Genomic DNA, 26,584 nt, shown 5'->3' with positions numbered 1-26,584 from the left:
CCTTCTCTTCTCTCCTCTCCTCTCCTCTCCTCTCCTCTCCTCTCTCACCTTCCCTTCCCTCCCCTCCCTTCCCCTCCCCTCACTTCTCTCCTCCCCTCGCTTCTCTTCTCGCATCCTTGAGTCCATTATTTGAAAGTTCTGAAAGAGGAAACAAATTGTAAATTTTAAAACAAAGTTATGCTTTAAAAGAAAAAACTTCTATTTAAATCTATTGGTGTACCTGTTATTGGATAATTTATCTTAGTTCCTTAGATTAAAAAAAGTCCTGAATTTTAATGTTGTTTTAGAAATGGAAACCTAAATCTACATATATTTTGGTTGTGTTGAGAAAAGTGTTCATGGAACCATTTCACTGAGTTCCGTTACTACAAAAAACATTTTTTCTTATTCTTTGATTCACCCTTAGGCAGTGTTTCTCAGCTGGTGGCTTGAGACCCCAGGGATATGAAGTCAGAAAAGGCAATTAGATGAGGGTAGAAAATTTTAAAATTCCCATTGTACCAGTCTTTGCATTAAATGTTATTTCAAGAACAAAATATTTTTTAATGTCTTGTAACATAAATACATGCATGCAAAACAGTCATTCAGGCTTGCCACTGTCATCAGCAATATGTAAGATGTATTTTCCACACTTCTTTACAGTACCTGAAACAGAATGATGCAAATGCAAATGTTTTGTTTCAAAACGAGGATAAAACTGTGTTCAAGAGGTGTCTGGATGAGGAGCTGCGAGATATGGTTTTAGTAGCTTGTGGTAGCGGTGGTAATGAGAAGATGGATGGACTAGATGATCTTATAAGTTGTTTACGACCTTGTGATTCTATGATTCTATGATTGTCTTAATTGTGTCAACACAACATGCAGGTAAAATTTGGTAAAGTAATTGGGAAAAGGAAAAAACATTTTTAAAGAAATTTGTTCAAGAGATTTGCTAGAGTATTATAATGCTACTATATTTTCGTAGCAGTATTGTCTTAAATCTATTTAGTACATCTTTATAAATTTCTCATAAACATTTTTTTTTTTAGATTGCAGTCAAATATTTTTATATCACTGTCCAGTCTCAATTTTCAAACCTTGAAAACACTGTAAATCATAGAATTACAGAATAATTTATGTTACAAGGGGCCTATGCGTCCATTTCACCTAGCTCAAGCAAGGACACTCAGCACAGCGTGCTCAGGCCCATGTCCAGATGGCTTTTGAAGATCTCCAAGGAGGAGAATCCACAACCTCTCTAGGCAACCTGTGCCAGTGCTCATTCATCTGCATAGCACAGAAATGCTAGCGTTCACGAGAAATCTCCTGTATTCCAGTCTGTGCCTGCTGCCCGCTGGCTCTTTTCATGGTGCTGGATACCACTGAAAAAAGCCTGGCTCCATCTTCTTTGTGTTCTCCCTTCAGGAACTTACACACATTGATGAGATAGATCCCTCCCAAGCCAACTCCTCTCCAGACTGAACAGTCCCAGCTCTCTCAGCCTATCTCCACCTATCCACATAAGAGAGGTGCTTCAGTCCTTTTGATCATCTTGGTGACTCTCCTTTGGGCTATTTCCACTATGGCCCTGTCTCTCTTGTACTGGGGAGTCCAGTACTGCACAGAGGACTCCAGATGAAGCCCTGCCTATACTGAGTAAAGTGGAAGGAGCGTCTCTCGTTACCCACTGCTGATAATTTGTTTAGTGAATCCAAGAATTTTTGATGTCTTCCACTATTCATAGGTTCTTTTCTGCAACTTTCCAGCTAAGTGCTCCCCAGCATATACTGGTGTCTGGAGTTGTTCTTCCACAAGTGCAAGCCTTTGCACTTCACATGTAAGGGTTTACCTAAAAACATCTCAAAGCACAACTACATTCAATTTAATTGATATACAAAGATTATACATCCTCCATAGCAACCACAGAATCATTGTACTGCATCTGAATCACGGAGTCACTAAATTGCATACCACAGATAATTTATCTGTGGTAGATGTTACTTTCAAAATGCTTCTCAGAAGAGAATGCACACTTCAAATTTCCATAGCTTAGAGTTTTCATATGTAATGTCTGTAGAATTTATATCTGAAAATGTATTGATAGTTTCCACAATTAGTCCCCACTTAAATGTATGCTGTTCATATGAGATTCATGATATGTGAGATTTATACCACAGTAAGAATTACCTGAATATCAGTGTCCTCATCTGATTTTCAGAAGCCTGAATTTAATTAATCATTATGCTGGGAATCTTGTTTTACTTCAGCTGTTCTGATTTGTGTTGTACATTGCATTAACCAGAAGACAATTTAGAACAAGAATTAGGTTTTCTTAATTTAATTATTTAAATATTTTTTCCAATTGATTGTACCTGAAGGTTCTAGTTTAAGAGTCTCAAATGACTTGATAATGCTCCAGGAAGACCTCATTGTGGCCTTCCAGGCCTTGAAGGGAGCGTATCAACAGGAGTGGGAATGTCTGTTTACAAGGGTGGATAGAGTTAGGACAATGGGGAATGGTTTTAAACTGAGACAGAAAAGATTTAGTTTAGATATTAAGAGGCAGTTTTTCACTCACAGGGTGGTGACACACTGGAACAGGTTGACCAGAGAGGTTGTGGATGCCCCATCCCTAGAGGCATCCAAGGCCAGGCTGGATGTGGCTCTGGGCAGCCTGGTCTGGTGGTTGGTGACCTGCACACAGCAGGGGGGTTGAAAAGGACCGCAATGATCATCGAGTTTCAATCCCCCAGGCCATTCCATGATTCTATGATTCTATGATTCTATGACCATTATTATCCAGGGAAGATATACTATGCTTTACATGTTCACGTTTTTAAATATGTTTGCACTTTTTAAATTCATAAATAATAAAGGTATATTTTTAAAACAATTTGTATTTTATGTTTAAATTTTAAAAAATGAAACAATAGTGGATGTTCAGACTTTCAGCTCATTATTTGCTTAGAAGATTTAGACACATTTGTACAAAAAATCTCAAATGTTTAGCACAACTGATTGTCAGTTAAAGAACTCAAATTTCACAGTCACAGATTTTGTAACCATACATTTGTTATGAGTACTTTTGAAGATCTGTTTGAAGCTCAAACTTAAAATATGTGACGTGTCTTTTTCAGTTCATGGTTCATTTTCAGTGATTCAGGTTAACTTTTATTGGAATCTGCTTATGGCCCAAGATTAAAAAAATCTCTTTTTACTACAGCATTTTCTGTAACTGTTTTTTTAAAGAATCTAATGATTTTTAATTGTTATTTTTATAGTAAAAAAAAAAATGTTTTTCCTACCTGAGGATGTTTACCACTTTCCTGTAATATTAAGTAGACCAACTTAGAAATGCCTTAAAACTTCATGGCCTCTTTTTGTACAGTGAAACAAATTATGGCCTTTCTTTACTTAAAGCAAATTTACATGCAATATGTCCAAGAAAAGGTTTTCTGCCTCTTGCATATCTGGTCTTTTGTGATTTGTAGAAGTAAATCTTAACTATGAACATTAGACCAATCGGGGACAGAACTGCTGTTCAATATTGCAATAGATAAAGATGGGAAGGAAAATTCTGAACTTTAAAAAATATGAGTACTCACATTAAATCTCTTCTAAAAATAGCACAGAAAAAGAATGGGTGTATCAGTAAGAAATGAAGGAAGTGTTAAATTGCATCCTGAATCACCCATACAGACAGACTAATCAAACCTTACACTAGCATGACATTGATAAATATTAACTATAGGATATATCATTTCACTTCTATACTGACATACTAATAATGCCAGATCTGAAGTAATAATATCAGCAAAGAAGATTACAATTCAAATAAATGGAATATATATGTAGTATCTGTTATATAGATTTAGTTTTATATATATATTTCTGTCGTTCCTATTTTTCATATTGATTTGGTGGATAATTTATAATACATTATCTGCTACATATAAAAGTTCAGTTATGCTTTACTTAATGTGAAGTAATTGCTTCTTGTTAACTCCCCCTGTACTATAACCTTCCCCTTCACTATTGCATATGAATCATGAGGAGTATTTTTGTGGACTACTATCCAGGAACCTAAATTTTATTATTCACTGACAGTAACAGTGTCAGTGTTATGTCCACTATATAATAGCTATTCCTCTGTGAAGATTATTTCATAAGTGAAATTCATACTTGTATTAGAGGCATAGAGGAAAGGCATTTATTGGAAATGATAATTTTTATGAACTTTTTCCTTAGTCCTTTGTTACAGAAGAAGGGATCTTACCAGTGAAAAAACACCTTGTTTGTTATACAGTCAGTAAAAATTTACTAGATAATTCATTTGAATTATTCCAAATTTCTTTCAAACCTTTAGTTAATGAAAGCATAGAAGTATCAATGCAAATGTTCTTTGTAGCAGTTTAATAAGACAATGTTTTACCTTTCTTAAATTACTTATATGTAATATTGCTGTGGTTTGTTTACTTTTTCTCTTTATTTTCCTTTCTCCCTCCTCCTACCCCCCAAAAAAATCATGAATTTGAGCACTACATATTATGAGATAGCTTCTCATTTCATTGCAGAATTTTTTCCTATATATATAACTGGGTACTCATTTGATTAAAAAGAAAGTGCTGTACAACATCATAGCAAAAGTGTATAGAGAAAAACAAGAAATATCTTCATTATTAAACCTACTAAAATTCATAAGGATTTATATAGTGTTTTAAAACATTATGTAAGGTTCTGTTACTGAGTAGAAAAATTCTACTTTCAAGTTAGTAATCTCTAAAACCATCATTCATAGGTGATGGAGCTACTGATTATGAATGTTCTTTTATGTATTGGAACTGTATGTATAGAGATCTTTATTTTCTCTACATGAAGTGATAGTCCTTTCACTCCATATGAAATGTGCATTTATATATGACCCATGAAATAGAAAAACTGTTTAGTCAACCAATTATCAAAGTCCATTAATTTCCACATATAGGTAAGCTCAGCTCTAGGGTCCACAGTGTTCTTGATAATAATAACATAATAACAGAAGTTTTGATTTGATATACCACAGAAGTATGCACCAATGCACTAATCAAACAAGTTTTTTTAGTGGTTAGGCAAAAAAACAGCTTCAAATGAGCATCAGATGATTGGCTGCAAGTCTACATATAAAAACATATTCAAGCTTAGTAAATAATGTATTTCCTACATCTTACCTGGCCATCACCTCTGACACTTCCTTAGAATCATAGAATTAGTCAGCTTGGAAAAGATCTTCAGATCTTAAAGATCTTCAAGTCCAACTTCAACATAACCAAATTTACCCTAACTCTAAAAACCCTCCACTAAATCATGTCCCTGAGCACCACATCCAAATAGTTTTAAAACACATCCAGGAATGGTGACTCAACCACTTCTCTGGGGAGCCTATTTCAGTGATTAATAGCCTATTCTGTAAAAAAGTTTTTCCTGATATCCAACCTAAACTTACCCTGATATAACTTCAGGCCATTTCCCCTCGTCCTGTTGTCCTTATCTTCAGTCTTATCTTCCGCCATCCTGCTCGTATCTGCATCTATGTATTGCAGAGCTTTCTGTTTTTCCTGTTGAATTGTTAGGTATACACATTCTGTTCCATACTTTGATCTCCAGTCTCTGTTTCTGTTTGTTTTACTCACTTTTGAAATCTGTATCACTGATGCCTATATTCACTATATTGTGCTCCCTCACTTCATTATACTTCACAAATAGCTAAGAAAATGCATTAAGCATCATCTAAATATGAAGTTCTACAGTTAGTACATACATAATTTTAGTTATTACTGCTCAACTTTTTATCTACAGGCATTAAAATTCAAAATATTGGTAAAAAATAAGAAAAGTGGAACAATTGAAGAAACTATGCTCAGGAAAGGTCAGGACAGTCATGGTGAAACAGGGGAAGTATCTGAAGAGGAAATTACATCAAGTGACGAGGAGACTGATGAAAAAGCCCCTCTTTACCCAAAAAGTAAATCCTCCAAAAGAAAATCTGAAGTTAGATCTTCACCTCCACCTCGAAAAAGGGCAAAGGTAAAAACTTATGCAACAGCTGAATTTAGAAAACACTTATCTCTCTGTCAGCCTTTCTATGAAAAGAAGAAATACGCTATTTCAAAATACAGACTATATTTAGGCTTATTTAGGCTTTATTATTACTTAGAAAAATATATTTTGAAGGATCTAGAGTTTTCCTGAATGCATTCCAAACTGGACCATGTTTTAGTATCCAACTAAAAAAGATCTTCCCTGTGCTCCCATCCTGAATTGCACTTGCATTTTTCACTATCGAATCTGATGCTTGCCCGTGGTGATCAGTGACACAATAGGCTCAGCTGCTTTGTTAATCCCAAAGCCTTTCTGGAGCTATGCATGAAGGACGCTTATAGTGGTTCCTGATGATGAAGGACAGTTTTATATCCATTCCATTCTATGGTCTTACAGTCTGCTTTGGAGAGATCCTTTGTTCTTAATTTACAGATTAAATCAATTGTAGACTTCTGGTTGCACTAGTATATTATAAAGCATTTATTATAGAAAAGTTGTTGCAGCCCTTATTATGTAAAGACATAATATTAAATACTACTTCTGAAAGAGTCTCTATGAAAATTAGATGTCATTTTCTTTTCGATTGTCAAATTGAACGTTTTGTTAATTGAACAGTAGCTCTCTTAACGTGGAAATCCAGAAATCCATTGATTTCAAACTACTTTCTTCAGCATTTAAAGTAGGCAGGATGCACCCAGTATCTAGACAATTTTGCACATCACACTGTGATTGTATGAATGTATATAGACTGCTCCTCAGGACTCAACATTTTTGCTGAGACACAGTAAGTTCCTCAGTGTCTTTTTTTTCTCTCAGTGATTTGAAGTTCAAGATCTTTAGTTCTTTCTCTTTCCACCTGATAAGAAGGGATACCAAGGCAAAATTCTGAGGAAGGATGGGATAGGTGAAGAAAAACTTCAAATAATAGGGTGATACGTATTTATGACATCATGTTACAGACCAGAACATATATCATGTGCGTCTGGTTCAATTGCAACAAGAGTTGTCTGGTCGCATTTCACATGCAGAAGAGATCATTGCTTCTGGGGTCCTGCACTATGGATTGGGAGTATTTATTCTGTGATCCAACCCTGCTGTTCTGTTAGGAGGGCAGGAGAACATTCAAATCCACAGCTGAGGTACCCTGGTGACGTTGTTGTATTTGACTTCATCACTTCCTTTCACTTTGAGAGAGTTCTATTATTTAACTCTATGCCAATAGACTCCCGTTTCTCCTCATGGGACATATCTCCAGAATAAATAATGCACTTAAATTTTGCATGGTTTATGTCAGATGGGAATTTACTTTCAGAAGTTTTAATGGAATGTAAACTTTATTGACATTGTCAGCTCTTTCTGGATACTAGCCTGATTAGCTCATACCTCTGTGTTAAGTTAAATGAAGAAGTCATACAGTACCTCAGTTTAAGAGATAATAGGTTGGTAAAACTTCCGCTCACTTTCACTGTACACAGGCATTTGCTTTTGCTTGCTTTGGTAATAGAACAAGACTAAATAAAGACTGACCAGAGAAATTTCAATCTTAATTAAGAACAGAGTTTATCATCAGAGCAGTTAATGGAGGAGTATATCTTTGACTGATTTGTTTGACATGTTGAAATATTCTCCTGTTATCTATTTCTTGTAGTTGAGTTTGAGTTGTCAGTGTGCACAATACCTTCTACTCTTTTTTATTTCTCAAAGTACTTCCTACCAGTATATCTTTTCTGTAATTTTATGTACTTAAGTTGGACATATAGTTAACGTGAGTAATGTTAAGAGCCATGAAGAATGACTTTAGTTTATATACCTGTCTGAAAAGCAGGGAAATATTAAAGCTGTCCAATACTATGCCAGGAAGCACTGGAAGTATCCCTGCATCCCTCCCACATCTACCGCGATTATCACAAAGACAATAACCTTAACTGTCTTTGGCTGGATCAACTCTTACTATCACAAATCATATGTTAAGGTCAAATACACGTTACATGAGATACATTTTCCCACACTTTCTATGTCTTATTTGTTAAGTTCTTCTGAATTTTTAATAATGTAATGTATACTGTGATTTTTTGTGTTCCTACATTATTTTATTCTCTGATTAGATGAAGAAAATGAAGATTGCCATTGAATTGTCGGACCTTGTGATTTATACCAAATCTGAGAAGTTTGTAAGCTTTGAGCATTCAATAACTCATCAGAAGTGTTATGAAAACAATTCAATTGGAGAGGTTAAAGCACAAAAATTTGTAAAACATGCAGGTATTTCCTTTTAATTTAAACAGAAAAATTACAGTGTTGTTATGTTTCATTGCTTAGGCATTGGGAGAGTCAAAAAGCTTTACAGAATTTCTGTTGTCCAATTTTACTTGGCTGTTTCTGTAGTACTGTTTTAGAAATAACTCATTTTCACTGCATTTTTATATTTCATTTGGTTTTGTGAGCCAATTTGAAATTCAGCATTATTCTAATTTCATGCAACTTCACAAGAACAAATATTAATGTGGTATACAAAATGTATGAATACCTTTTGGTTCATTTTTTCCTACATGAAATGATTTGAAAGTTACATGAAAATGTAAGGAGCAGATCTTTTTTCTGTACACAATCTGTAGCTCTCAGTGGAGTTGAGCATCAGTACCTCTGACTGCAGATGAGAGAATCCACATGAAATGAACAAACTCATAGAAGACAGTCTGTTCTTTGGACCACATCTTTCATATGGGCCAAGTGGATTACTGAAAACACAGTCTATGTTAGGTTATTTCCGTTTGGTGCAGCCAGAACAACATAGTCTCTGCTGTTTTAACTCCAGCTGCCTGACAACAGCCTTCAGGGAGTATTAAGAGCAGAGATCACTGACCATGAGAATGAAGTCTGCCGCAGCCCATTCATTCAGGTCCAGCCCAGCTGCCATCCACTCTTGGCAGAGATGATTCAATGGTTGGTTAGGTGAATGGTGCTGAACATCATTAAAGCAAGTAGGCTTTTGCCAGCTGTCCACACTAAAAGTCCTCTCCGGTCTGTCTAGCAACCTAGTAGTTCAACTAAAATAAGGGGAAAGAAGTTGAATGGAAAGGATCAGAATGATGATCCTGGAAGTTTAAAGCTTTCTTTTTAATCACTTAACTGGAATAGCATAAATAGATGTAATTCTAGATTTTCCATGTCTGTGTAGTTTATGCCCTTATGGGAGATAACAATGCTAGGAGTAAGAAAATCAACTGACTTGAATAATTAAAATCTTCTGAAGAAGGCAAAGAAGATAATAAAGCGTGTTTTAGAAATGTACTACTCACAGGTCTTGAGATGATTCATTTGACTTTTGTAAGCCTCAAAGCAGAAATCAAGCTTTAGTTATTTGAAGATAGGATAGATGTGTTTCCACTAGAATAATTGAAGAATGAACGGGGCTTTTTAGCCAATTTCTTGTTATGTGTCTTTCCTATTTTACAGGGAAAATGAGAGGTTTAGTGTAAAAACTGTCTACTTAGTAAATAAGCAGGTACAGAAGATTTCCCTGAAGTAATGATTTTGGTTATTGAACCTTCAGAAAGTCTGCATACTAGAAAAAATATTATCGAAGACCATTTTAAGATTTAAAAATACGATTTTTATCACATTTCAAACGGTCACATTTAGTAATGTAACATGCATAGAAATTGTCTTAAAATCTTATTATTTATTTAAATGTCTATTTTTTTTAAAATGTGCCTTACTAAGGTTTTATGATTGTTTTTCAGCTGATCAGTTTGTTTCACATACTTCACGTTTCATTACAAGAATCTACCCAAAAGGAACAAGAGCAGATTCTTCAAATTATAATCCTCAAGAGTTCTGGAATGTGGGTTGCCAAATGGGTATGTATATTTACTGACTGTTGCATTCAAAATTTCAGAGATTATAGAGATGCAGAAGTTCTACCTTTTTGTGAGCTACAAGTTTCATAATTTCCTTCAGTGGCATAATTTTGTATTATCTAAACTTCTCATACAGTCTACATATTCAGGTAACTTTTATATCCCAGAATCTTGGAATTCTGATAAGAAAGAACTAAAAGGAATATTATTTTAAATTATTTACTAATTAATTACAATTAAGTCATAGCTAATTACAAAAATAAATTTTTGCTAAATAGCTATAGGCATATCCCAAACATCTCAAATTATTATAGTTCACTAATTCCTTTGAATTATTGTGGTGTTTTTTTTTCCCCTATTAGAAACTGAGGAAAAAAGAAGAATTAAGGACAAAATATTATTAAACTTTGAACCTTATTTTGTATTATTCCCAGCTCTACAACGACACAAAAGCGTGATTTAATCTTCTGAAACACTGCAGCAAAAGTGTATATATAGAACTTTCCACAGCTAAAACATAACTTTCTTCTCTTTCTTTGTGCAACTTCCTTTTTTAATTAATAATTCTGTTATATTTCTTGGTGTCTGTCTGTACGGAGAGTCTAAGCAATAATTTATATTTTATTGCCTGCCTGTTTTGGCTGAAATTATTTATGTTAACTAAGTTACCTTAGGTTTAGAGTTAAAAGTGAGCATACTACGGATTAAACAGTGTACTTTCAGAAACAAAAATTTTGCAATTTTCCTTTCAAGAAAATTAAAATAGCTTACGTCCTTTTGCATTCTGTGTTATTCAAATCCAATGATCTCCATGGTTATTTGTCTGCTGTGCTGAGGCATCACTAGAGCATCTTTAGAGCAGAAAGTAGTTTTTTTAATCTTCTTTTTTCTTGTTATCTTTCCTCTATTTATCTCTCTCTTAATAAATAATATAATATAATATAATATAATATAATATAATGTAATGTAATGTAATGTAGTGTAATGTAATGTAACATATTTTCCTTTTCTACTGGAGCCTAACATTCCCTGTAGCTACTCTGTACTTAGCAAGAGAATAGAAGCAGCTGCCTGTTTAACTAAATGTGGGCATTGTAGGAATGCAATTGCTTTTGTATTTTGCTGAAGTTGTCCTATAGCACTGAATTACAAGAGAGGATGGAAAAGTATGTAAATGTGATTTAGGAATCAGCACTGCAATTAAATCATCATCTGAGGATCAGTTTGGTTTTCAGTGGCTGCGTGTGACTGGGGTGGTGCTGATGCAGGAGATGTGTGCACAACAATTAATGTTGTTGTCAAGAATTCCCAGATTATGATAGCTACTGCAAAGATGCAGTCAAATACTCCTGATCATCTGGATGCTGAGTCATAGTTGCTGCTGTCTACAGTGACTTAATACAATCAAAGCAGATTTAGTGTCTTTCTTTTCAGTGTATTTCAAAGCAAGTTAGCACCCTGAGCAATGAAATAACAGTAACCTTGGTTTCTCTTCTGTTCAAGTTAGTTTTTAATTTGAAAGTGTTAAAGATAAGCATGACTTTACTCTCAGTAGGCTTTGAAAAATCTCTTAGCCTGTAAGCACTTTCCACTTCTTAATGGCTTCAGGCACAATCTTGCTTCATCATTTTATTCTTCAGTTTAAAAGCAATATTTTTGCATCTGGACATGTATTCTATCATTTATTCTGACTATATCATAATCAGCTGACGGAGACTGTGGAGTGAGTAGGGCAGTTTGCCATAAACTTCATAGTTTCAAGAAGTGAAAGAGACGGTCTCACTTTCTTACATTACAGTTCACACTCATACTGTGAAATATATGATTTTCACTTTGCCTTTAAGGCTCAGGAACTTATGTGAAGAAGGCTTCCCATCACTGTGGCCCTGACCACAAGCAGTGGAGGACTGCCCCAGGCCTGAATTTGTTAATGTTTGCCAGCCCTTCACCCAAACTACACAGTACTATCAGGATGTAATGTGGGAAGCAGCGACTAGGGAGGCTGTGTGAAATTTCCCACTCAGTATTGGCTGTTCAGTGAAACAACTGAAATGCACTCAGATCCCCTCACAGTTCTCTCATTACAAATTCTGCTTCACATCTTCACTATTGTATTGAGGTATAGTTTTACAGCTACTGTGGGAGTAAAAAATTACTAGCCAGTATAAATTTTGTGTCTGTGTTTTCATAAATATTTTTTATGGTGCATATTTGATACTCGGTTAGGCTTTTGCTGGAAGTATCTCAACATTACCAGGCCATTTGAAATTCGTTTGATGATATTCTGCCTTGATTGGTTGATCCTCATTTAACTTGGTGCTGTGCTATTGTGGGATTATTTACTTGAGGTTGTGCTCTCTCCATATTGTCTGCATTGCTATTAAGAACCAGTATGCTTGTTTCATGCTTAGAGGAAGAATTAGGCAGAAGTCCTTAGTTTTAAAGGGCTTATCACACAGCAGTTTCCTTGTTTTATTTCTAGCCTTTACATTTCCATAATGATCTATTTAAAGAATATATCCATTTTTCACGTCTCAAAGAGGACTTAAATACTTATTAATGACTACATTAAGTTGGAGTATACTTAAATGCAAAATCATTTTGAGGATTCATTAAACATAAGATTTTTGCTTTGGGCCCCTTCTTGGAAGAATTAAAAATATGCAGGAAATGGTTAGATCTGCCCTCTTGGTCACAGCACTTGCATCTTCATTTAAAGGAATGCTTTTCTCATGGGAATAGGCTGATTACAAATAAGTCTTCTCATGAATTATTTCCAAGCAATGCCAGACCACGTCTTGATTCCCTAATCTGTTTCAGATAACTATTTGGCTGAAATAAGACTGCATTCCAAAATGTAGCTCTCAAAACTCCACTCAGTGAACCTTCTACTGATGCTTTTTCTCTGATTTAACTCACGTTTCTTGATTTCTTCATTTATCCTGTTTTCAAAAATCTCACATATTCCCTCTGCTCCTTACCACTGCAGTCTACATTCCATGTGCAGAAATGTTCCCTACAGTCCCTGGGATTTTCAGATTTATCGTATGTCACCTGTTCCTCTTCCTCAGTTCCTTTATCCCATCCCCACTCCTGAATGGTTGCCCTTCTACCTTATCTTTAAGTTCTACTAACTGTTCTTGATGCACAGATAAATATATTAGGTTCATTATATGTAGTTCAAATCTACATATAATACTACTTGCCAGGACTCTCTCTGCATCTTATAAATGATGACAGCTGAGTAATTCATTTCCCCTATTGATGGGCCCAAAACATTGCTCTCTCCTGTACCTTGCCAGCAATTTTCTCTCTGAACTGTTTGGGACATTAACTTGGAAGATGCCACTAAACCAGGATAAAATCCAGCAAGCCCAAGATTTGCTGAGGCTGAAGATAATAATTCTGTATTTGTGTAAACCTAATTTTCAGAGGAAGGCAAGTTAAAAATGACAGTGAAAAGAGTTCCCACAAAAGCATTCTTCCATGTCACTCTGCACTCAGTGCCCATTCTCTGAAAACTGGGTCTCGTAAGAACAGGGTAGGTTTTGTGAACAAAGAGGTCTTAGGGAGAAAAATACCTACAATAACATTTTATGGTTTGGAAAAATTAGTATTCCTCTTGCATGCTACTGCAGTGTAGCACTGGAAAGAACTGGTTTGGCATATCTTTATCTCCTTTTTATTTACTAAATAAAATGGAAAGTAAAGATTTATGCATGGAAAGAAAATTCAGGATAGCTATTGAAATAAACAGATATGAATTGTTTTAGGAAGGGTGAGGAAAACAGAGCAAAAAAACCCAAACACACACACACACAAACCCAACCCAAACAAACAATAAAAAATTCTCAGTTAAAAATAAAGAGAGAAATAATTAAATATCCTTTTGAATACATCCCTTATATATGGTAGAAAACATTTTCCCATATATCACAACAATCCACAGGTTTGACCAAGTCATCATCAGTTACATGAGATAGCCAGGGTATGGCAGATTCAGGATTTTGTTTTAGAAGAGCTAGCATAGACCATATGTTTTCTGAAGAAGTCATAAAAATGTATACACTACTGTGAAGGAACCACTACTTGTATAATGGAACTTTTTAATTGAAAATTTTGTTTTGGCTTTTGAAACTGAAATGCAGCCTTGCAATTTTATCATATCTGTTGTGTGGCTAAATTTTGTGTGGAACAGTATGACAAAATACAATGCATGAAAAGTGGAAAAAACTTCCAAGCAGTTCTGAATTTAAACTCTAATGCTACCTAGGGAAAAGAAAATCAGTTATGTAGATCTTGTACCTCATTTGCTGAGCAGGAACTGATCATCAGTGTGGGCTAGATAGGACTGCAAATAACTGAAAACTTAAAGGTGAACCAGATCTTGGAAAACCTCCTAAGGAAAACACAAGACACAGGCTCACTAATTTACTTTTCAGTTTTCAATTTTTGCATATTTGCAGCAAAAATATGTTTTCTTTTCTCTGTGGATGAATAGCAAAACTAAAGAGAACAGAACTGATTTTTTTTTTTTCCTAAGATCAATTTACCAGGTTATGTTTGATATTGGGAAGTTTAGATATTCCCACAATCTTAATGAATGCTCTGTATTTCTGAATAAGTGATGAAGTGTCAAATTTAGTAAAGGTATTTCTAAAGTAATGTAATAGAATTTAAGGGAAAACACAAGTTCCCCCAATTAAAAGATGGGGGAATATCACTTTTTCTTTTAACCATACACATAGTTTGTTTTACAGTATGATAATTTTATATTCTTGTTTATGATTTCTACTGGATTTTTTTTCTAACAGAGAAAGTGTGTTTTCTATTAGGTCTTTTCTAACTGCTAACAGTATGTCTAAAACAAACTGAGAATATGCATTGCATCATACATTATAGATAGACTTAACTCTAATCAGTGTCTATGAGATGAGGGAGACAGGTACATCACAGAATTTCATCTGTGATTATTTGACATCTATGAGGGCTGCTCCAAAAATAATACCTCTCATTTTATTATGTTGGTCCATGTCAGAGTTGAATATATGGCAGTAGAGATCGAACCTTCCTGCCAATAATCCACTGTATTTTTCTGCCACATGACAGATGGAAGCAGAGGAGCATCTGTCAAAATGGCATCTGACATGGAGTTGCAGGTGAAACAAATGTGTGGAACTGAATTCCTCCATGCAGAAAAAATGGAGCTCATTGACATTCATTGATGCTTGCTGAACTTATATGGAGATCAAACAGTGGATGTGAGCAAAGTGAGGTGGTGGGTGGTGCATTTCAGCAGTGGCAACAGTGATATGAAAGGCAAGCCACTTTCCAGACAGCCATGCAAATTTTTATGAGAGTGGCATGTAGGCCCTTGTTCATCACTGGTGAAAATGCATAGCTTATAGTGATGACAGTGCTGAAAAACAGTGCTTCTTAGCTGAGAATTTGCTTTGTCAAATAGTGTTATTTTGATCTTTGTGTCTGTTGTAGTTTCCATTGCTTTTGGAGTGACTTCTGTAGAAACCAGCCACGTAACAGAAACTCAGATGTATTTGCAGAATGATTAGAGATTTTATACCAAGATTGAAAGAGGTCTTCTCAAAACCAGGTTATAAATCTGGTATATCATTACATCTCATGACAAAAACACACTCAGGCTGTTCTGTGCAGGTGTTCTTTTGGTCTGGAGCTCGTTCTATATTTGGGCTTGCTGTGGCCTTACCTCACAGTCATGGTATGTATGCTACAAGGAAGACAGGAAAGATTTCCTGCTAGCTCACAACACAAATAATGCCTTGAAAGAATGAGTGAAGAAAGCATAAAAAAGCATCTTTTCATTGCCCACTCAGTTTTACTTGAGCTTTCGAGGACAGGAGTAGTTGTCATAGTTCAGCTTCTGTCTCACAAAAAGGATATATCTATATTATTACCTTTTTACTGGTTTGCTTTTAACAGTCCAAAAATTCATCTTTAGGAACTAAATCTTGCATAAATGACTTAAATCCTACTCAATTGTGTTGTACATTCTGAAAAGGTAATATTATGATGCCAAAAAAAAAGAAGCATATATTATTAACAAAGTCATGTTGTTGAAAAAAATCCATAAATGTAATCGGTCACATCTGTAATGCTTTATGAAACTCAATAAAAACAGCTTTTTCACATCTTACTGTTTGCTCCCAGATGCCTCCAACTCGATGGGACAGTAGGATTATAGGACTCCAGGGATATGATTAGTCTCATACTGAATAATGGACCCACTTTTGCTTAGGCTACTCCTCAAGTTCATTGACTGTATTCTCACTGGCTCTAATGAAGAAGCTAATTCCTCTAAGTTAGGTGGGATAATATCTCCAGATAAATTGAACTATTTCAATACACTTGCCTTTCTGTTGGAAAGATCCAGGGGCTAGGAGGTGTCTTGAATAAAGCTTTCATATTCCTCTTGCAGGAACATCACTAACTGCCAAGTTTATGACAAAGGTCTTGGTTACTCTGGAGCTCACTTCTTTTTGACAGTCGTGATAGATTTTTGTGTTTGTTTAGTTTTGTGGGCAATAAAAGCTGTAACTTTAAACAAAAGAAACATTGAAATTTCATTTTGTCAGCAATTTGTTGACAGTAATCATGAAAATAACATTTTTTCACTAAATCCAGAACTGCAGACAACTAATAGAACACTAAATAACTTACCTGACATTTAGTCATTGTAAAAGAAATACAGAAGAAACTACACGGGCACAATTGTCTCTGAACTTCTTGTTGACCTTGTTCTAAATGTTGTGTTAGAAAGCCAGACTGAAACAGGAAAGTGAAGCAGATTATATCCTGTGCTCTGTCAGGAAACACAAGGCAAGCAAACTAAGAAAGTATTTTCAAAAAATATCTATTTCATGTTTGAAGTAATTGCAGTGACAACCAAAAGATGCCGAGACTTACACTGCAGTGTAACTTTCAATCTGACATATTAATTAAATAACAAAAATCAATTTAGATTTTAGATATGATAGTTTATCAGAAATGCTTTAGGTACTTTTCCCATGAGAACCTCACAAGAAAGGATCTCTAATTGAAATCAGTTGTAGAAATTCTTGTGTAATGGATAGTGGATGGTTTTTAATCATCTGACATCTATTTTCCAGTAGAGATACCTGTAATTAAGTAGGAACATTGTCAGCAATTATGAACACTAGAATGATTGAATTCTTAACATTTCTGTTAATAATGTCTGTAGAGCAGTAGTATTCAGTTGGCCCAAAGACAATAAGAATAGGCTGACTGCATATGCTGTGCATGATGTGTCAGACAGTTATGAATAGCACTCAGTTTGCAGATGGTGTAGGGAACCTGCTTTGGCAGGGGGGTTGGACTCGATGATCTCTGGAGGTCCCTTCCAACCCCTACGATTCTGTGATTCTGTGATTCTGTTATGAGTAATCCTTCTTACTACAGCAGAATACCTCATGATGTAAGCCATTCATAAATTGAGTTTCTGTGGACTGAGAGTATCCATTTCAAAACAAATCAGCAATAAGTAAGGCTAGAAATGACAATTTAAGCAAATTCATTAGTCAGAAAAAGTCTGACACCGCTTGTTTGTCAAAATTAATACTGATGAGTGAAGTGTGCTTTTTTTGTGTCGATAATTAGTCCTTGTTCATGAAATTTTGTTGGGATCACACTCATTCACTGGCTTGGTGAGAGGGCTGAAGTAGCATAAAGATTTGAAAAAAACAACTCTCAGGGCAAAGGTGATGTTGAGAATATTTAAAAGACTGACTTTTGATGGTTTTTGTACAAGCTTGAATTTACAAGCAACCAGGGATGGCAGTGAGAATCAGAGGGACATGTCAAGGCAGGACCAGAATAACAGGTAATATTCAGACACAGCAGCCTGAAAAGCGTCATAGTTTTTCAGTCTTAGTTCTGGCATGTTTTCTTAGTTACTCACGAAGACCCATATGGAAAACATTTTTAAAATTCACTATGTTCCATCGTTATCCCAGCTTATGTGTTTTGGCCTCTTGGAGACAGCACACATTCTGTACATCTGCTGTAAGAAGAGGATTTTCAGAATATGATAGTACCTATTGGAGCTTCATCAGAATACATTTTAGTTTGCATAATACTTTCAGTTTACTAAAAGGTAAATATTCTTTGTACCTAAGATAGAAATCAGTGTTATATTTCTCATTCAGATGATAAAAGTAGTATTGTATTTTAGTTTTATAGAATCTATTTGGTTCATTAGTACTGATGAAGTTCTGAGTGCTATGTATGCTGCTTTTGGTAAATGAATCTTTGCTTCTTGATGTACGTAACAGATGACAAATTGTCATCATGTTATGGTTTATTCTTAGGTCAAATACTTTCAGTTGATTTCCAAGTGATTGAATGTCCTCTCTTTTTCATTCACATCTTGAGTGCTCGTATTTGGTTAGCATGTTTATGCAGGCTGTAGATGAAACCTTTTAAAAGACACATCACTAAAAAAAAACACAATATGGACTACACAGTCATGTAAGGACTTCTGAAAATGTTTCTTTAAATTTGGGCATTAATGGATTGAGTGCAGCTGTGACATGTATATGACAAGAAAGGATAGTCAGTCAATGCCCATCTGACAGTGTTAACATAGAATAGATGCAGTATCTTCAAATCCAGTTACATAGATCATCTCATAACCAGTAACAAAATAATCCAGATTAGGATTTGGTCCTGTTTTTATTATATTTCCTGCTTCCCTAAAGTAGAATTCACTTTACACCAACCAAATATTGGTTATCTAAGGCACAGAAGGTAATTTTGCTGGTATACTTTCCATTAGTGAGTCTTCACTTGAAGTATTGCACTTTCTGTGAGCAGCCCATTTTAAGGGCATAGGCAACTGGAAAGAACTGAGACTGATCAAAATGTGGTGAATTATCTCTTTAGAATCAAATGGGTGAAGTAAATCATGGAGATAGGAACACCAGTACTGAGTGCTTTTCGCATATATTTTTGAAATTTGCATAGAATTCAGAGATTTTGAGATGGATTTTAAATGGCATAAAATACAATTAAGTAACTTATTTTAGGGAAAACTGGTGATAAATTTATGCTTATCCATTTTAAAATCCCTCATTTTAAATGCAGGCAATATAGTAAACCTCAGGGTTGTAACATAGCTAATAGGACCAGGAAGAGAAGAATGAAAAATGAAAAAATGACAAGTCAAAAGTCACAGTAGGGATGTTAATTGAGAGACAGCATCACACATGAAAGATATGCAGCTTTCCTGAACTGCCTTCAAATCACAGCAACTTAGAAATCTAAGAACACTAGTATTCTCTTTGGTTTTCAAAAGCTGTCATTTTAGTCTAAAAATTAATTACGTCTTGAATGGCAGTACTTATGGAAGGTTCTGTATTTGAATATTTATATTGTGTTTAGTTCTGCAATTACTTTTAGGAATGACTTAAGTTGACTGTGATACAGGAGTTTAAGATGAAATACATCCTTTGTATTCCTCTCTGTATTAAAGGTTGCTTCATTTTTTGCTTAATAAATGCATTAAAAATTGTGACTGTTTCATGAAACAGAAGTACAGAACATGTTATCACCAGTTCTATTCTTGAATTCAGCAAAACTGAGATGAAACATTGGTTAGAAATTCAATCTTCCTTGTGGAAAGATGTTGCCATAAGGCCAGACTGCCAGGCAATGCAAAGCATAATCTTTAATTTATGAACTTTGCCATTTCTCAAGAAGTGCAAGGGTTGTAACTGCATCTAATTGAAATGAAAAACTGGGCATCAGCAGTATACCATAATGCATTTTCTGAGGAGTCCCCTGGCAGCTCTGAACCTTGCAAACAGTTGTAGAGGTATGAATTTCAGAGAATATAATGCAAAATCTTTCATTCCCTTATCTGAATGAGGTTTCAAGTTTCAATACAAGGAAATCCTGGTTGAAACTAGTATTCAGTATATTTTAAATTATTCTAAGGTAAAATTAAATTGAGTAAATATATAGTGTTGATGTTTGAAGATATCATCCCATAATAACATTGACCTTCACTTATGTGAAGTAATTTACCTAATGTGATAAAATGTAAAGTATTCTTCTTTGCTTGTTTCTGTTGTTAAATCAGATTTTCCTGCTTAGTAGCCTATGAAGCTTGCAAATATAGCAACAGTCTCATTATGTGCAATCATGTAATTTGTTTCATCATGTGGAAGCTACAAGTGTATTTTATTTGCTTCTATTTGAAGCCACAGCTGTTTGAATTACGTGATTTTAGACATAGTTTTAAAATTGTTTATTCTGAAATGATGGCCTAGGAATTATCTATGGACTGAGAGATCTTGGGTTATCTGTAAATCATGCCTGGATGTAGGTTTAAAGAGCTGTGAGGGTTTCACCTCTATAGAATTCACCTCGCTGCTTAACACACTTGGTACCACCATTTCCATATAGCAAGGGTCACACAGCACTGCATTTGAGTCTGTTCTGGATGGAGTTTTGAGTCATAAAAGCAAATAGTGAATCACTGCCAAAACTATACCATGAGAATACTTGCCCTACTGAAAAAAGGAAACAGAAGTTTATGGAGCGCAATGAGCAATAAAAACATTTTAAGGTCTAGTTTTTGTTGTCAGAGATAAAATAGGCTTTAAGATCCTTTGCTTATTGACACAAATCTATGCAAGGGCCTATGTTAGTATGTAGTTCAATACAGGAGTGCATGTTGTGTTTTCTTTTTGTTATTGTTTGTGGTGATGTTTTTTAAGCAAATTTCCAGGTGTTCCTACTTACTACATACTGGCATTTCTTGCAGAACAATCTTACCTAGCACAGATGGGATTCCTTTCAGGTGAAACTGAGGATGCACTCTGGGAGCACCTAATATACTCCAGCTATTCACTGACTGATTCTGCGGGGCCAGGCTAGAGCTCTTCTGAAGTAACCACATCAAAACCGAGTGTAATGCAAACATTAGAACCTTAGTACCATCTGCCTCATTCTCCAGACCTACTGCTGTCTCTGTTGCTTAATAAAGAAGTTTTTTAAAAGCTCATCAAAGCAGTGAAGAAATAAATAATTTTTGCAGTGAATCTGAGCCAAATTTCTTGCACAGGAGATAAGAATTTCTGAATTTTGTTACTTGTTTATTCAAAAGATTAATATTATCTCATAGGAACATGTAATAATGTCCATTTTCTGAATTATTATTAGGAATCATTTGTACTGTCTCAGTCTTTTTTTTTTTTTTTTTTTTTTTTTTTCCTGCCAACCCATCAAGTTAAGTGACTTTTTATCATTTTCTATTTAACACATATCATGTTCTCACTTCGCTGATTTGACTTGTGCATTTTCTATTTTCAATGTGACAGGAAACTCCAATGTACTGTAATAGGGGAAAATATCATTAAACAAGTCTATTTCAGTGTTGGTTTTATCTCATGAATTATAATATCATGTTGATGAGAAGTGTGCTATTTCATTATTGTTGCTGCAGCAAACCAAAAATGTTTTGAGCTGGCAAGGAAAGGAAAATCTGTTGAGAGTGCAGTAACAAAAATCATCAGCATTGGAAAACTACGCTTGAAGGGTTTGCTTCCATAAGATTTAAGAACATTTTAAAAATTGATTCTAAATCTATAATCTTATAACTTATATTTTCACTAAGTATTCCAATACTAAAATAAAGCTTCTTTATCTTCTTGGGTGGTAGGGCACTGGAACAGGCTCCTCAGAGCAATGGCCGTGGTCCCAAGTTGACAGAGTTAACAAAGTGTTTGGACAGTGCTCTCAGACAAAGGGGTTTTGTGTGGTTCTCTGTTGAGCCAGGAGCTGGACTTGATGGTCATTGTGCATCCAACAAAAGTCAGGATCTTCTATGATTCTATGATTCTTCTGGGTGATATGGTTTGGTGGTGAATTCTGCTCCTCAGCTAAAGTTAGTATTATCCTATGGTTTTGTCCTATGTGGAATAACTCCTCAATTAGGCTCAGAGTATGGTGTATTGCTGGGCACTGTTGTGTGAATTTAGTCCTTGTAGAGTGAAAAAAAAAAGAAATAATGTCTTATTCTTCAGGGTTTAATGTAGAAGGAAATGGGTAAATGCACAACACATTGCAGTGCACTTTGTTCCTGGATGTTAATGATTCACTATTGAATATTGCTATACTTGAGAAAAGAAGCAGTATCTTGCATATGAAATAAAAGGCATACAGTCTTAAATCTCTTTTGCTTTTGATTTGTCTAATTGTCAGAGCGTTGCTTTATAAACTGACATCAAGGGTTATTCTTTAAAATTCATATTTATCTGTTTTTACAGTGGCCTTAAACTTCCAGACACCAGGAATACCAATGGAACTGCAAAATGGGAAATTCTTAGACAATGGTGGTTGTGGATACATTCTGAAACCAGAATTCCTGAGAAATCGCAATTCAACATTCAACCCACACAACGTGGGAAGATATAGTAAACCAATATCTCTGTCAATAAGGGTAAGCTTAGTTGATTGTAATTTGCTTGATAAAACATAAAAAAAAATACTGTTACACACTCCAGGCCAATTTATAATCTGTTATTTTCTAATATCACTCTCACTCCTGGTTGTTGGAAAGTTTATTGTTGTTTCTCCCAACACATCACTCTCATATAAATTTTATTGCTGCTTGGATGGTTTCCCATCTGTACATCACTTATGTTTACTAAAAATATCTAGATGTTCAGAGTAGATGAATTTATGAAAATACATGATTTCCACAGTGTTCAGTACAGAAATCTAAATGTACACAATGTAGTTGATCAAAGAATGCCAGTTATGGCTGTATATACTGAGCTCTGAAAGCTTTCAAAAATCAAATGTACAACATTTGTATTATTTTCTTTAAGAATTAGCAATACTGCATACACTAAAGTAATTGTACTTGACAAATGCAAATATTTTAAGATATGCTATCAAGCTTTATGCTTCATTTAAGTTTCATTATCTTCTTATGCATACATAAAATATTATTTATCATCTTAAAATAGTATAAATAACTGTAGAAAGGAAGATGAACCAATAAGCCTTTGAATTATTTCTACTTCTCCAAAATTCAAATCTGATTTAATTCTGAAAAATATTTTAAATAAACGTCATTTAAAAATAATGAAAAATAAAACTCCTTCTTTTGAGGTCAAGTAAATGTTTTATAATTATTTGCTGGTTGGAAAACTACCTTTTCCCAGTGAAAATGTGCTATTTCTGATTGTACGGTATACTACTTGCATAAATGCTATTTAATTAGCATAAAATTAGTGTATAATTGATATTTCTTTCAGAAAAATAAATAGCGGAGATAAAATATTAGCTAATAGCAATTATAAAATGCTTACATAATGTGTGCACCTAATCAAGAACATTTTGGTGTCCTAACTGCTAGCATACCAATTACAAACAGACATGACTGGATGATTTGAAGCACCCATGCGTATACATCTGTTACTTTAGTCCTTGATTATATAAAGCTGGAGTTAATTAAGATGAGGAAAACTTCCTGACTGTAATCCAGGAGACAGACAATGGAAAGGAAATGTCTGAGTTCGGAAGGAGCTGGAACAGAGAAAGGCAGGGTTTTAGACTGATGACATAGACTGGGATGACAGACTGGATAGCAGCAGCAACAGCATTACACCAGCTGTGTGTGGGGCTGTGGAGCTCCTGCAGAGAAGCAAAAAATGGGAAATGGTAGTTGAAGACAAAAAATATCTGGAGTAGCAGTTAAAGGGAAAACAGTTTCTGCTAAAGATTTACTTGATGAATTGAGAAATAACAGTTTTTGGGCAGAGGTATAATGCACCTGAGATAAAACTCTGTTAGGCTGACTGATTATATTTGGAAGACACTAGTGAAGACAAAAATCATACAGAACTTGATTTCATTTAACTCAGTACCCTTTCTTACCTGATGTGCCACAGTTGCCATTAGGAGAAAGATTGTATATAGCCATTGAAGAAGAAATACAAATGTACAAGGTGTTTTATACAGAAATTTCTAAGCCTACCATGCTGTTTTCTATTCCCTCTGTATGTCTGTTTCACCTTGGATCTCACAGGTGGAATAAGTTTTAGGATTTGAGTAATAGGAGGCTCTAACCAGCATCTTTTTTTTCCCTCCCTGTCAGAGACATAGGTTGAGTGGGAAGCAGTGCAGCTGGATTTTAGTAAGGATGTTCAGGACGTGCCAAAGGTCCTCCCGTCATTCTAACTGAGCAGTCTAAATGTCCATGCTTGAATTGTACAAAGCTTTTTAATGAGGGTAATTCTTTAGGAAGGAAACTGCCAATACCTGCGTCTGCTAAGCAACTGCCAGTCAGTGTTTCAGGCTAGAACTTTTCTTGGATCAAGGTGTTACTGAAAGTACCTAAGCAAAAAGCACAGTCTGTGCTTTTTGACTTTTCGGTGAGCGACACGGGAGTAAGAATCTGTATCACGAGTTTTGACGTTTTCTCCTGCGATCTGGACCATAAACGTCATGTCTCTCACCTAGGTTTGCAGGTTTGTATCTCTCTCGATACACTCCAGCATTAACTGCTAAAAAGCAGATACTTTACAGATATTCTCTCCTTGGTGTCCTGAGATACAAATAGTAGGAAAAGTTGTGACTTTCATAAATCCTTTCTTAGGCTGGGTGCCAGATCATCAGGCAGTCTGAGTCAAAATTTCCAGGTAGCTAACTAAATTAACCATAATAACATCCGGGAGCCTGCTAAAGGGTGAGTTTTTATATGTTCCTGTGAAAGAACGGGAACACACTCTACATACCCTACAACACTTGTGTTGGTGTCACCCTAAGTGTTACTGCTGGTCTAATAGGCACAGCTTTGACAGAAAATTATGGGCTTGGTCTCAGATAAAGCAACAATAATCAGATTGATTTCTCCAACATTTTTATGAGAAGTATAAATAAAAAAAGCTTAAATCTGACATCATTATATAAAGCATAATGATATCAAATTAGCCAAGAATTAAATTAAATGGGAAGCACCATATTCTTAACTTATTTCATTGTGTTTAATGGGTATTTTGGTAACAGCTCCTTTATGGCTGGTAAGTGTAGTTTCTTACGGAATCATTTTTGCTACGATGGCTACTATACAGCTATTATGTAAAGTCAGTTCTTACAGTCATTTCAATTCATTACAACTTTAATTTTCCAGCTCATCAGTGGTCATCAGTTACCACCCAGTAACCTGTCGAAGAGTAACAAAGCTGACCCTTTAGTGCAGATAGAAATTTATGGTGTGCCAGAAGATCAAGCAAAAAGAAAATCTAGTGTCGTAAAAAGCAATGGTGAGCATCAGTCTTAGTCTCTTAACCGTGAACAAGACAATAATATTTTATATGGAATGGCCATCTTTCCTTCCCAAGAAGCTGCTATGTATTTACAGAGGCTGCAATTATTTCTGTCTAGAGTAGGATCTTCTGGTAAAAAAATCTCTAGCAGAAATTTAAACTATGTGCCATTTTCACTGAATTGCAGATTAAGGAAGGATGAACTCTGATAGTAGCACTCTCTTGAGGGAAGATGGACAGTGCCTGGTGTTTACTCACTGTTGTGGTTCAGCCCCAGGAGGCAGCTAAGCACCACACAGCTGCTTTCTCACCTTCCCCTCTCCTTGCACACAGTGGAATGTGAGAAAAAATTGGAGAGGTAAAATTTGTGGGTTGAAATAGTTTGATAGGTAAAGCAAGACTGTGCGCTCAAGCAAAACTGATAAAGAAATTCATTCAGTCTTTTCCATTAGCAGGCAGATTCCCGTTAGCAAGCTGTTTCCAGGAAAGCAGGGTTTCAACATTCATGACAGTTATTTGGGAAGACAAATGCCATAACTCTGAATGTCCTGCCCCTTCCTGCTTCTTTATGACATCTTGGGGTTACTTAATTCAACTTCAGTACAACATCATGTGCTATGGGATATTCCTTTGGTTACTTTGGGTCATGTATCCTGGCTGTGTCCCCTCCCAACCTCTTTTTCACTCCCAATCTCCTTGATGGTGGGGCAATGTGAGAAACAAAAACATCCTTGATTCTGTGTAAGCACTCCTCAGCAGCAACAGAAACACCAGTGTGTCATCAACACGGTTTGGGTCACAAATCCAACATATGAGTTGCTATGAAGAAAATGAAATCTATATGAGTGCAAACCAGCATACTCGTGTAAATTCTTGGAACCTTTTGGGAAGAAATGTCTTCAGCTTCATCATTTAACTCATATGAGGTTTGTAGTAGGCTATGTCCCTTAATTGCTGGACAGATAGTGTGTACTCTCTGTATTTGTCTTCAAGCACTTCCTTATCTTTATCCTATCCTATTCTTGACACCTCAGCTTAAAGGTTCTCTGTGATCTCTTCTCTGCCACTCTTCTATTTTTCCTTTCTCATTTTTGTAGATAGCCTCTACATTCCTTTTCTCTCTGTATAAATATTGAACAGGGCAAACACCACCTCTTCTGTTCTACATTCCCTTCTGTATTTTGCTTTTAGTCACATGATCACTTTTCCACCAAAATTTATTCAGCTCCTGCCTCATTTCCAAAACTGTAAAAAGAGAAAACTTGGGAAAAACATAAAATTGGAATGAATGTTGGAAAGTTTAAGTTGATCAGAAAATCTGAACCTGGATAT

At 35.3% G+C, this 26,584-nt stretch overlaps 1 protein-coding gene across 1 annotated transcript in view; it reads left to right on the top strand.

Annotated features, from left to right (window-relative positions):
• PLCZ1 (phospholipase C zeta 1) overlaps positions 1–26,584 on the top strand; it is a 45,555-nt gene that overhangs the window by 16,338 nt on the left and 2,633 nt on the right. Inside the window, exons 7-11 of the mRNA XM_042837959.1 lie at positions 5,815–6,042; positions 8,163–8,319; positions 9,801–9,917; positions 22,244–22,416; positions 25,117–25,249. Coding sequence (XP_042693893.1) covers positions 5,815–6,042; positions 8,163–8,319; positions 9,801–9,917; positions 22,244–22,416; positions 25,117–25,249 — 808 coding nt within the window. The remainder of the gene's footprint in view (positions 1–5,814; positions 6,043–8,162; positions 8,320–9,800; positions 9,918–22,243; positions 22,417–25,116; positions 25,250–26,584) is intronic.

This window comes from Centrocercus urophasianus, unplaced genomic scaffold (genome assembly GCF_019232065.1).
Source record: "Centrocercus urophasianus isolate 14NV4802_14NV808 unplaced genomic scaffold, USGS_Curo_1.0 seq_73, whole genome shotgun sequence".
In the NCBI taxonomy this organism is placed as follows: Eukaryota; Metazoa; Chordata; class Aves; order Galliformes; family Phasianidae; genus Centrocercus; species Centrocercus urophasianus.
This window is presented reverse-complemented; position numbering and strand designations above follow the sequence as displayed.